The sequence below is a fragment of the Delphinus delphis genome, chromosome 8 (genome assembly GCF_949987515.2).
Source record: "Delphinus delphis chromosome 8, mDelDel1.2, whole genome shotgun sequence".
In the NCBI taxonomy this organism is placed as follows: Eukaryota; Metazoa; Chordata; class Mammalia; order Artiodactyla; family Delphinidae; genus Delphinus; species Delphinus delphis.
In genome coordinates this window covers 104,085,252-104,098,097 of record NC_082690.1, presented here as the reverse complement: position 1 = coordinate 104,098,097, position 12,846 = coordinate 104,085,252, and the positions used below count along the sequence as shown (strand labels likewise).

Below are 12,846 nucleotides of genomic sequence, written 5' to 3'. Positions count from 1 at the left end.
GTTATTCTGCTGTATTAGAGTAGATATTCCACTCTGTTTTCCTTTAGGAATGAAAAAAATTTAGTTTTAACCTTTAGGTTTCTTATCCATTTCTAATTTTTGCTTTTATAAAATACAGATTTTGTATAATGCAGGAAGGAAAATCTCCTAAATGTAGTATTTCACAATGCTTTTAAAATTAGAATAGCATTATATTATGCCAATTAAAAATAATAAAGGACGCTCTGCCTCATGCGTTAGATAATGCTTTCTGTAACCTCTATGACAAACAAGAGTCTTGGCAAAGTTTTCACCTGAATTTATATAGGTAGGCTCTTAGGATTTAAGAAGTCTCTGGACAATGAATCTCAGAAATGCTGAGAATCCAAAATGTGGTTGATATATAGCAGTGGTTTTCAACTAGGGGTAGGAGACATTTGGCAAAATTTAGAGACATTTTTGATTGTTACAGCTGGGGTATGTGCGTGCGTGCGTGCGTGATATTTCTAGAGCGTAGAGGCCAGGGCTGCTGCCGACCAGTCTACGAGGTACAGCACAGCCCCACAACACTGCTGAGAAACCCCGCACAGCTGAAACCTGCTCCGTCCTGAAGACACTGCTTCCTGGGCTGACTGCTGGGCTTGGGGGTGGGGCAGGGTCCTCCTTGTTCCTTGTCAGCAGCTCCAGAACATCCTCCCTTCCACCTCCCCAAACTCCTGCTTTGAGTGGATGCCCCTACTCTAGCCTCTCTTCCTGGCTGTGGCTCTTGTCTGTACCTGCCAGCATCCCTGCTCATTTCTTGACTTTAGCTCCTCACGCACTGTTCTTTTCCCAGCACTACTCCCGCCGTAACTCTTCATGATTTCTTTTTTTTTTTTAACGATAATATAACTTACTGATGAAAGCATCCTTGTCTAAATGTCTTTATTTTTTGGCTGCATTGGGTCTTCGTTGCTGCGCACGGGCTTTCTCTAGTTGTGGTGAGCAGGGGCTACTCTTCGTTGCGGTGCGCGGGCTTCTCATTGCGGTGGCTTCTCTTGTTGCAAAGCACGGGCTCTAGGCACGTGGGCTTCAGTAGTTGTGGTACGTGGGCTCAGCAGTTGTGGCTCGCGGGCTCTAGAGTGCAGGCTCAGTAGTTGTGGCGCACGGGCTTAGCTGCTCCATGGCATGGGGGCTCTTCCCGGACCAGGGCTCGAACCCGTGTCCCCTGCATTGGCAGGTGGATTCTTAACCACTGTGCCACCAGGGAAGTCCCTCTTCGTGATTTCGACATGTGCGCTTTCCAATGTCCTGGCCCCTAAACCCCGTGGTTTCCCTCTCCCAGTGGTCTCGTCCTCACCCTTGTCTGAGCCCCTCCACCCACATGGTCACACTCTGGGCCTTATGGTTACCGATAATGACGGCCAAAGCCTCATCTCAGTGTCATGCACCCCACTCTCTGATCTCCACTTCCCAACTTTCCAGCTCACTCTCGCTTGTTTGTCAACAACAATAATCCCTTGAACCCCCCAGGCCTACGATCCACTGATCCCCCCACCATGTTTCACTCCTCCTCATGCCCGCTGTCCCCTCTTTCCTCCTCACTCAGCTTAAATGCCCCCGTCAGTCTGGACGAGCGGTCCCTGCACACGCCCTAGCGCCTCTGCCCGCTGCTGTTCTCTGCGCTCACTTGGTACATTACAACCCTGTACAAATCCAGCTGCCCCAGCTGAACATGCCTGGAGAGAATCATACAATCAGCTAACTGTTCTGACTTTGTTTTTTTTTTTTTGCGGTACGCGGGCCTCTCACTGTTGTGGCTTCTCCCGTTGCGGAGCACAGGCTCCGGACGCGCAGGCTCAGCGGCCATGGCTCACGGGCCCAGCCGCTCCGCGGCATGTGGGATCTTCCTGGACCGGGGCACGAACCCGTGTCCCCTGCATCGGCAGGCGGACTCTCAACCACTGCGCCACCAGGGAAGCCCTAACTGTTCTGACTTTGACTTCATGACCCCAAACGTGACGTGGGCCTGCAGAGCTGCCTGGCGATCACTGCATTTTCCCCAGTCCGGGCACTTGCCCCTTCACTCCACAAGATGACCTCCCATTCTTCTTCACACCCCAACGCCTCCTCACCCCTTCCCTCATTCTAAGCGAATAACCTTGATTCCTACCTTGCCGAGAAAATGGAAGCAATAGGAAAAGAACGCCCACCACACTTAGCTCCTTGCCCAGTCCGTATGCCCACAGGTTCCTCCCCTCCGGTTACACAGATGGGCTCCCGGCCCCCACCCGATGTCAGCCGCTCCATCCCTCCATCCCTGTTCACGGACTCAGGGAGGCTCTTCTAACCATTCTCCCCTCTCCTATACAATCAACTTCCGTCTCTCTTCTGGATCATTTCCATTAGCAAACAGGCTAATGTTTTTTCTCTCATTAAAAAAAATATCCGCTCTTGTCTCCCTACGTGCCCTGCAGGCTGCCACCCCACATCTTACCTCCCCTTTATAGCAAACTCCTCAAGAGCTGTCTACATTTTTTTTTTTTTTTTTTGTGGTACGTGGGCCTCTCACTGTTGTGGCCTCTCCCGTTGCGGAGCACCGGCTCCGGACGCGCAGGCCCAGCGGCCATGGCTCACGGGCCCAGCCGCTCTGTGGCATGTGGGATCTTCCCGGACCGGGGCAAGAACCCGCGTCCCCTGCATCGGCAGGAGACTCTCAACCACTGCGCCACCAGGGAAGCCCGAGCTGTCTACTTTGCTCTTGAAGACTTCTCTCATTGTCTCGTAACTCCGCCACGACTGCCATTGGCAGGGTCTCCGATAACCTCCATGAGGAGGACTCCTCTTCATTCGCCTCCAGCAACTCTCCCTTCATGTGGCCTCCTGGACACTCACTCTCCTGGATTTCCTCTCACCCTCAGCTGCTCTTTCCTGGTCTCCGTGTCAGGTCCTTCCTCTCCTCCCTGACATCCTAGTCTTGGGGAGCCTGTGGCCTCAATCCTTAGACCTGTTCTCTTCTCTGTAACGGCTTCCTCCACTCCTGGGCAGCTCATCCACCTTATGGTGTCAGATACGCTGATGATTCCCCAAACTGTTTCCCTCCCCCAGACCTGTCTCCTGAACTCCGAACTCACATATTCAGCTGTCTATTCACCGCCTCCCCTCGCATGTGTAACAGCCACCTCAAACACCATGTGATAGGCTGAATTTTGGATCCTTCCCCCCAAACCTGCCTTCTCCAGTCTTCCCCATCTCACTTAATGGCGTTTCCGCCCTTCTAGTCCCTGAGGCCGAAGCTCTGGTGCCGCCCTCATCTCCTGCCAGAATCACTGTCAGAGCCCCTTGGCTGGTCTTCTTGATTCCTCTTTCCCACCTACAGTCTGTCTTCCATAGCCAGAACGACCCCATCACCTCCCTGTTCAAAACCCTCCACTTCACACAGAACGAAAGCCAGAGACCTTGCCATAACTGCGCACACCCTTCCCCCTACCTCTCTGACCTCATCTCCTCCTCTCACTCCCCTCCAGCCTCACTGCCGCCCCACCCCATCTCCGCCCTGCCAGATGTAAGCCTGCCAGCACGTTCCTGCCTCAGGGCCTTGCCTTGGCTTCTCCCTCAGCCTGCAGAGTTCTTCCTCCCGATATTTGCACAGCTTCCTCCCTCACCTCCTTCAAAGTCTTTGCATGAAAGTCATCTTCTCAGTGAAGCCACCCCTGACCACCACATACGATTTGTAACTTCCTCCACCCCAGGGCATGGCATGCTCCATCCTCTTCACCGTATTTTATTTATTTGACATCCCCCACCCCCCCCCCCCCGCCACCTCCCCCCGCCACCTCCCCCCCCCCCCGCCACCTCCCCCCCCACCCCGGGACATATCATCTTCCAACAGCAGCGGCCCTCACTATTTGAACTCTCACTATCCAAATATATGCTATAAATACCTGTAAACATTTCTATCCCAAACGCATTATCTGAATTGCAAACTTGTGAACATGAACTTGTGCATGCGGGGAACAGGATGTAGCTGCGGTGCAGCCACAGGACCATGGCCAGCTCACGCGCTTCCGAAGCATGGCACAGTACTGTTCTCATCTTTGCCAACCTTCTCCAAAGATTTAGCCCTTCACGGGTCCCAGTATTTGCTTCTTCCAGGTGCCAGGCACTACCAACTTGAGTCCAATTTCAAAACTATCTGTTTTTAAAATAATTAATTAATTAATGTTTATTGTCTCTTTCCTTCCACTACAATGATTAATCTTAAACTTTTCAGTCTCAGGATCTTTTTACACTCTTAAAAATTACTGAGGACCCCAAATAGCTTTTGTTTATGTACATGTATCTTTCAATGTTTACCACACTAGGAATTAAAACTGAGATATTGGGCTTCCCTGGTGGCGCAGTGGTTGAGAGTCTGCCTGCCGATGCAGGGGACACGGGTTCGTGCCCCGGTCCAGCAGGATACCACATGCTGCGGGGCGGCTGGGCCCGTGAGCCATGGCCGCTGAGCCTGCGCGTCCGGAGCCTGTGCTCCGCAACGGGGGGGGGCCACAACAGTGAGAGGCCCGCATAACGCAAAAAAACCAAAAAACTGAGATATTAAAAATATGTATTAATTCATTTAAAAATAACTGTAATGAACCTATTATGTGTTTACATAAAAATATTTTTATGAAAAATATCTTCTCTAAAGCAAAAACAATTTATTAAGAAGAGGGCATCGTTTTTTTATGTATATAACAGCTTTATTAGAATATAATTCAAATACTACACAATCTGCCCATTTAAAATGTGCAATTCAATGGCTTTTAGTATATTCAGAGTTGTGCAACCAGAAACACAATCAATTTTACAACATTTTCACCACCCAAAAAAGGAACCCCATACTCATTAGCTGTCTGTCACTCTGCCAACCTTCCCATCCCTCTACCCCTAGGCAGCCACTAATTTAACTTTCTGACTCTATGGATTTGTCTATACTGGACATTTCATAAAACGGAATCATATAACATGTGGTCTTTTGTGACTGGCTTCTTTCATTTAGTATGTTTTCAAGGTTCATCAATATTGTAGCATGAATGTACTTTATTCTTTCTTTAAAAAAAATTAATTAATTAGGTTGCATTGGGTCTTAGTTGCAGCATGTGAGCTCCTTAGTTGTGGCAGGCAGGCTTCTTAGTTGCGGCTCACGGCCTCCTTAGCTGTGGCATGAGAACTCTTAGTTGCTGCATGCATGTGGGACCTAGTTCCCGGACCAGGGATCGAACCCAGGCCCCCTGCACTGGGAGTGAGGAGTCTTAACCACTGCACCCTCAGGGAAGTCCCTGTACTTTATTCTTTTTTATTGCCAAGTAATACTCCATTGTATGGATATACCACATTTTATTTATTCATTCATCAATTAATGGACTTGGGTTGCTTCCACTTTTCAGCCATTATGCTGCCATGAACATTTGTGTGCAAAGTTTTGTGTGGACATGTTTTCATCACACTTGGGTAATATTTATAGGAGTGGAACTGCTAGGTCATATGGTAACTCTGTGTTTAACCTTTTGAGGAACTGCCAGACTGTTTTCCACAGTGTCTGCACCACTGTACACACCTAACAGCTGTGTATGAGGCAGATGGTATACTTTTACACTTCTGTGAATCTCTTTGACATCTGGCTTAATAAAAGACAACCAGGTTCTCATACCTGTTTCTGTAACCAATCTGTTACAAAATATTGTTTTGGTTGAGTATATTAAAAAAATCCAGACTCAGAGAGATACGAAGTTAGAAAAAGGAAGAACATTTTAACAGCCTTTTCAAATAATGGTGGACTATTTTTCTTTGACAGTATACCAAAACTCTACAAGTGGTAGTCTCTTAAAGGTCAGTCGCAAAGTAGAGCCTGAAACCGTATCAATAAGGTTTTATAGTCTGTTATATATTAACATCCAGTCAATTAACAGAAAAAGGATATCACTGGAAAAACTGGGAAATTTGAATAAAGTCTGTAATTTAGTTAATAGTGTTGTACCAATGATAATTTCTTAGTTTTGATAAATACCATGGTTAAGAAAGATGTTAACACTGGGAGAAGCTGCGTGAGGGGTATATGGGAACTCTATGTACTACTCCTGCACCTCTTCTGTAAATTTAAAATTATTTTTAAACAAAAAGTAAAAAATAAAATCCAATCCATTGACCTGTTTTGTTCTTTGAATGGATCTTTACGCAGCACAATTTTGTGACCTCATGCATTGGTCATTTGGAAAATACTGGTTCACTGAGTTACGCGAATCTTTCAAATGTTACTCATTACACAATATAAAAAAATCACGACAGTTACTATCACTACAGACCTTTTTAGGAAAGTCTTCAAGAACTGGGAAGCTGGGACTTCCTGCTGGCGCAGTGGTTAAGAATCCGCCTGCCAGTGCAGGGGACACGGGTTCGAGCCCTGGTCCGGGGAGATCCCACATGCCTCCAAGTAACTAAGCCCGTGCGCCACAACTACTGAGCCTGTGCTCTAGAGCCCATGAGCCGCAACTATTGAGCCTGCGCTCTAGAGCCCATGAGCCACAACTACTGAGCCTGCGCTCTAGAGCCCGTGAGCCACAGCTCCTGAGCCCACGTGCCACAACTACTGAAGCCCATGTGCCTAAAGCCTGTGCTCTGCAACAAGAGAAGCCACCGCAATGAGAAGCCTGTGCACCGTAACGAAGAGTAGCCCCTGCTCGCTGCAACTAGAGAAAGCCCGCACAGCCACGAAGACCCAATGGCGCCATAAATAAATAAATAAATAAATAAATAAATAAATAAATAAATAAATAAATAAAAAGAACTGGGAAGCTGTTAAGCTTACAATGACAAAGACAAGTTTTCCAAAATTCTGGTTTTCACTTGAAAGCTCAAATGTCATTTATTATTGGCCCAAAATATTCTCAGTTGTTTCCCTCAAAGTGGGAAACTGTTCATTTTCTGAACGGGCTTACTCTGTTCATTTTCATGACAGTATCTTCCAAATACCTGAGTCTGAATAACCAGTTTGTCTGTAAGCCCCTCTTTCAAGTACAAATGGTGTTCCATGATAAAGCAGCTACTTCAATGCACAGCTCAGTTGTATGAGGACTTGTCCTCGAGACAACGGTAGCCTCCTCTGTGAAGCAGGAGCGCTGTATGCACATTTCCGTTTCATCACACAGACTATTAAAAAGACGCGTATTCCAAGGTTGAGACAAAATAAATTAACAGTTTTTACTGCTTCTCCAAGGACATTCTTAAGCAAAACTGGCTTTTCCTCTCTTCCTTCTAGTTTGCGATGGTAGGCAATACAATGACTACTGACATCCTGATTTGCACTAAGGGCCAGCCAGCCATTTTACCAGTCATTGCTCTTGTAACTTCAATGCAAATGTCAACGTGGTGGAAAGGGCAAGTAAAGCCACAGTATTATCATGAAAACAGTTTGGATCTTACGTATCCCCTGAGACGGTCTTAGGGAGCCCAGGCTCTGCAGACCTCATTTTGAGAACTGCTGCTCTATCAGCACGTAAAGGGCCTTAAAGGCAGGGGTTTGGGTGTGTTTTGTTCACTGCTGAATCCCCTGTGCCTAGAACAATACTTGGCCTATAACAGGTGCTCAATAAATATTTATTAGATAAATGTGTAAATGAATAAATAAGTGACTGGATAAAGGAATGTGATAACATCTGTAATTACTTTCAGCTGCTTGGAAGTCAAGCAATAAAAAATTTAGGATATTTGTAGCTTTGGGGTATAATTTAAAATTTTACGGAATGCTAAATATTTAATCAGGAAATAAAAGGCATTATTTCTTTTGGCAAAGGCATTTAGCTGCGGGGATGCAAAAGCAGCAAGGAACTTTCAAAACTGTACCAACAGTGTTTGCATTGGAAGGCAACTGCTTTTAGCTATGCAAATAACTCCTGAAAACTGGAACACTGCCCGTGACCTAGAAACAGGTGCGAAATCGGGAAAGGAGGAAAAGAACCGCAAGTTTCCACTCGCCCATCATGGTCCCACACTTGTTTTTTCGACCCACAGTGTCTGGAAACGTTTCACAGAATCGAGAGGAATTATGCACGAAGATGAACAGGGAGTCTGAATATAAGGGACACACAGGAAATCATAAGGAGTAATTAAAGTGTTTCAAGTTTTGAGGACTAAATTAACATAATGTATTTATCTCAGAAAGAGAACTGAGGACCTCGGCGTATGGTTCACATACTGCGAAAATGCTACAGACGTGGGTTTTAGTGAAGCCAAGAAACCGCTGCACAACAAACAGGTGAGCCAGTAATCAAATGTTCTGGTTAGTAGTGAGTTTCCTTACAGCCCACTATTTTTCCATGAAATAGAACTCAGTAAATACACCATTCTTAAGCTGAAGGATTCCATCGTTTAGTGGTTCCAGAGGCACTTCAGACTCTCAGTAAGCTTTAGGGATCGTCATTAAAAGGGACTGATCGGTTAAGGAAGCCCTGGTGTCGGAGTTTAACGTCTACATACGTTACTGGCTCTCTGGTTTCTAGTCCCACTTCTGCCACCTGGTATCACCTGGCAACAGGTAAATTCCTTGACCTTTCTGGAGTTCAGTTTCTCCTGAAACTGAAATTCCAAATGCTTAGAATATGAATGTTTGTGAAATACTTTGGGTCCCCTGGAGTTACTGAGGTAATTTCAAGGAATTAAATGTGGGGATGACTCAGAAGACAAAACACCCCAGTAAATTTTAAACTGTCAAGTTTGAAATAATAACCTACAAGTTTCTTCCACCCTATAGAAAACTGCCAAAGCTGCTTCCCCAACCCATACATCTCCTTATACCCAGAAATCCCAGGAATAAGACCAAAACCTACACAAGCCACCCTAGTAACTTCTGAATTTCTAGCCACCCTAGTAACTTCTGAATTTCTAGATCCAGAAGCATGAACTTCTGGATCTTCATGCTAATCCTGTTAGACAGGCAGGGCAGGGAGAGCCACTTTTATCCTTCAGACAAAGAAACTAAGGTTTAAAGTGACTGAGTGCTTTAACTAAGATGCAGAACTGGGACCCAGTAGGTCACAGGAGCTCAATCGTCTTCCCACTATTGCACCTGCTTTGCTGAGTGAAGGACGAGAGAGCTGGTCCCCTACCAGCATCTCTGAAGCCCCGACAGTGGGCACAAGGTTATCTAGCTTCCTTGGGTCCTGAACAAACAATCCTGTTCAACTCACCTGTAGCTTCACAGCGATGACCACTGAGTTAAGGTCTTTGTCCATTTCTTTTAGCATGACAAGTTTCTTCAGGGTCAAGCTGAACAGCCTAGAAAAATTTTGAGAAAGAAGATCGAGTCAAATGTAAGGAACTTATGAGAAAAGTGACAGACAGTCTGTTGAGGAAATGCTGCTTTACCTAAAGGAAGAATGTTAGAATGCTGTTTACTGTGTCTACCATCAGTAAAACAGCATCCCCCTTATTTAACCTTTGTACTTGGTAAGTGTCAAAAAGGTACATTATTCCATGAATGTCTGTGGATGCCCCTTTATCTCCAGCCAAAACCAAGATGCCTTTTCACTCCTAATATGTGGGAGCCGTATCTGGGAGCGGGGAGTAGACCAGGGAGGGGCATCAGTGTTTATTTTGCTTGCCCAGTTCCAGTTCCACCTTATGTCTAAGCACACCTGAAACATTTACCGATGTAAATCTGTAGCAACAAAGAGAAAATCCACACAAACAAAACAGAAACCATTTGGCAGGAAATGCTTTAAATGACCACAAATTCGATTTCAGCCAAACTTTGCTTCAAACATGCAGAAAATCTTCAGTGCCACAATGAGGAAGTTCTCCTTAATTAAAAGCAATGGGACTGTCCCTCACTCTGGAGTCTTGGCATCTCTAATGTGACTCGACCTTGGCCTCCCAAGGCAGGGCTACCCTGGGCTTCTAGCAGGAGCTGGGAGGGAAACTGCAGATGCTGCCCTTCTGCTTCTGGTTTGAGTGGTTCAAGTCCTTAAAACATCCTTCTCCCCGGTGAGGTTCTGGAGGATGGTTATAGGTGGGACGCTGCCGACCCGAGTCAGGTCCTGAGACCCCGACTTGGCCTGGGGCTCATTTTCCCTGTTTCCCGTCGATCTCACCTCTGGGCCTCCTCCTTACTCTCTAAGCTCCAGTCGCCCCGAATTCATTTCTGCTCCTCGCGTGTCCACTCTCTCACCTCTGGGCCTTCTTCCAAAGGGCAGGGCCCAGTACAGCTGCTCCGCAAATATTTGTTAATGAAGTTTAACACTTTCTTAAAACGGCCTCTAGCTAAAACCAGGTGAACAAGAATACATGTTGAAGAAATTCATGTAATTCATGAAAAAAGGGGGGCAAATCCAGATCCACAGAACTGAATTCTAATTTTGAATTCACCCTCACCCCAAACACTTGCTTAGATCTGCAAAATCTAAGCAAGCAAATAAAACTCTTTCTTTCCTTTTGCTTTAAGTCACAATCAAAATCAACTAAAAGAGAGCCTATCAAGTCTTTTCATATACATTATTTCATCCAGAGCTCAAAAACATGACTCTGTGTGTGTGTGTGTGTGTGTGTGTGTGTGTGTGTGAGTGTGTGTGTGGGGGCGGGGTGGGGTGGGGCAGGGGTCACTGCTCTACCCGTATAACAGAAGAGGAAACAGATTCTTTTTTTTTAAATTTTATTTATTTTTGCCTGCGTTGGGTTTTCGTTGCTGCACGTGGACTTTTCTCTAGTTGTGGTGAGCGGGGGGCTACTCTTCGTTGTGGTGCGTGGGCTTCTCATTGCGGTGGCTTCTCTAGTTGCGGAGCATGGGCTCTAGGTGCACGGGCTTCAGTAGTTGCCGCACACGGGCTCAGTAGTTGTGGCACATGGGCTTAGTTGCTCCACAGCATGTAGGAGCTTCCCAGACCATGGATCGAACCCGTGTCCCCTGCACTGGCAGGCGGACTCTTAACCACTGCGCCACCAGGTTAGTCCTGGGAAACAGATTCTAAACAGAGTAGTGACTCAGCTAAATTCCCACAGCTAGTAAGTGACAGAGCTAGATTCTAACTCCAATCTCCTTGTGGTAGGCAAATAATATCTCCTAATCCTCAGAACCTGTAAACTTTTTACAGGGCAAAAGGGACTCCACAGATGTGATTAAATTAAGGTGGAGAGATGATCCTGGATTATCTGGTTGGGTCCACTACAATCACAAGTCTTTATAAGAGGGAGGCAGGAGGGCCCAAGTCAGAGAGTGAGATGTGACCACGGAAGCAGAAGTCGGAGTGATGTGTGGCTGGCTCTGAAGATGGAAGAACCCCAGGGTCAGGGGCCAAGGAATACAAGCAGCCTCTAGAAGCTGGAAAAGGCAAGAAAACCGACGTTCCCTGGAGCCTCCAGAAGAAATGCAGCCTTGCCACCGCCTTGATTTTGGCCCAGTGAAACCCATTTTGGACTTCTGATCTCCAGAATTGTGAAAATAAACGTGTGTTTTGTTTTCAGCCACTAAGTCCGTGGTCATTTGTTACAGCAGCTGTAGGAGCTAATACGCTTCTCCTCTTAAGACCTGAGGCCTCCACTACACAGCTGCCTCCTCAGCCAATGACTGGCGCTCCCGCACCTGTGCTCCTAAAACACGCTCAGGTCTGTTAAACTGGAGTCACCATGGTTCATGCTCGCCGCCCCCTCTCCCCCGCCCATCAACAGCTACCCACAGCATCACTTGTTTCTCCTTTCCCTTCAGAGTAGAAACGTGCTGGCCCAAAAGGAACTCTGGTTCTGCCAACACCCAAGGGATTATTACATTTCACATAGTTGACTACTAAGAAGTGTTACTAACTACACTGTTCAGCTGATTTTCCAGGCTTGTTGGAGAGGAAAGGGAAGGAACACAACTGGGATGAGCAAATGGAAAAGACTGGATATGCCCAATTTTGTTCCTCATCTAAGGCTGCCGATTACAAATGCTTCTGATAAGTTGGGTTTTCGTTTGTTTCCAAAGCACCTACAGACGGATGCGCTGGTGCTGAATAAACTCACTGCGAGAAAAAAAGAGTCACAGGAATAAACTGGGAACACGCGTGTTCCTTCCCCTCTGCTTGTGATCCTTCACCCTCTCACACATTCCACACGTTGAGAGAGCATCTCCTGTACGCCAGGCACTGGGTTAGCGGGAGTTTAGAGGACATGGTCCACAGCCTCATGCACATTACACAGTCTGGTGGGGAAGACAAGCAACGACTTACACGACACTTCTTGTCCTCAGCTCTTCTATGCCCCATGAGGCTCTGGACCATCTTTCCTCTTACATAACATATAAAATATTGTAATAGGTAATATGGTGGAATTTTGTTAGGAGGGAAAAACACATCATATACCAATAAATATTTGGTGAATAAATAAACAAACCTTTAGGCCACAGCACCTTATGTCAAGAAGAAAGCCAACAATGATCTAGTACCTTAGGTAACAAAATAATAACAAGACTGGATGTGTTTAGTGTTTGCTCAGAAACTAGACATGCCACATTGATTTCCATACTATTGGCAATCAGTTCAACAGGTCTTTTTGTTTGTTTTTAATGGTATCACTCAAGGGGATGTGGGGACTTAAATGTATTCTGGTTCTTCAAAGCATAAGAAAATGTGACTCATTAAGCATCTACCATGTACCAGTTGCTTGAGATACATTTCACTACTTCATGTAAGTCTTACAATAATTCTAAGAGGTGGGGTACTCTACCTAGCTTACAGATAAGGATGTTGAGAAGGATTAAGAAACTTGCCCAAGGTCACACAAGAAAGTGGTTGAGCCAAGATGCAAACTTAGGTTTATCTTAGGTCAGAACCCAATTAAAATTAGTACAGGGCACTTATTTGAAGGTAAGAAGAAATT

At 46.1% G+C, this 12,846-nt stretch overlaps 1 protein-coding gene across 2 annotated transcripts in view; it reads right to left on the bottom strand.

Annotated features, from left to right (window-relative positions):
• The window catches only part of PACS1 (phosphofurin acidic cluster sorting protein 1), a 140,061-nt gene that overhangs the window by 29,352 nt on the left and 97,863 nt on the right, over positions 1-12,846 (bottom strand). For both annotated transcript variants that reach the window (XM_060019297.1, XM_060019298.1), the window contains exon 2: positions 9,186-9,273. In XM_060019297.1, coding sequence (XP_059875280.1) covers positions 9,186-9,273 — 88 coding nt within the window. The remainder of the gene's footprint in view (positions 1-9,185; positions 9,274-12,846) is intronic.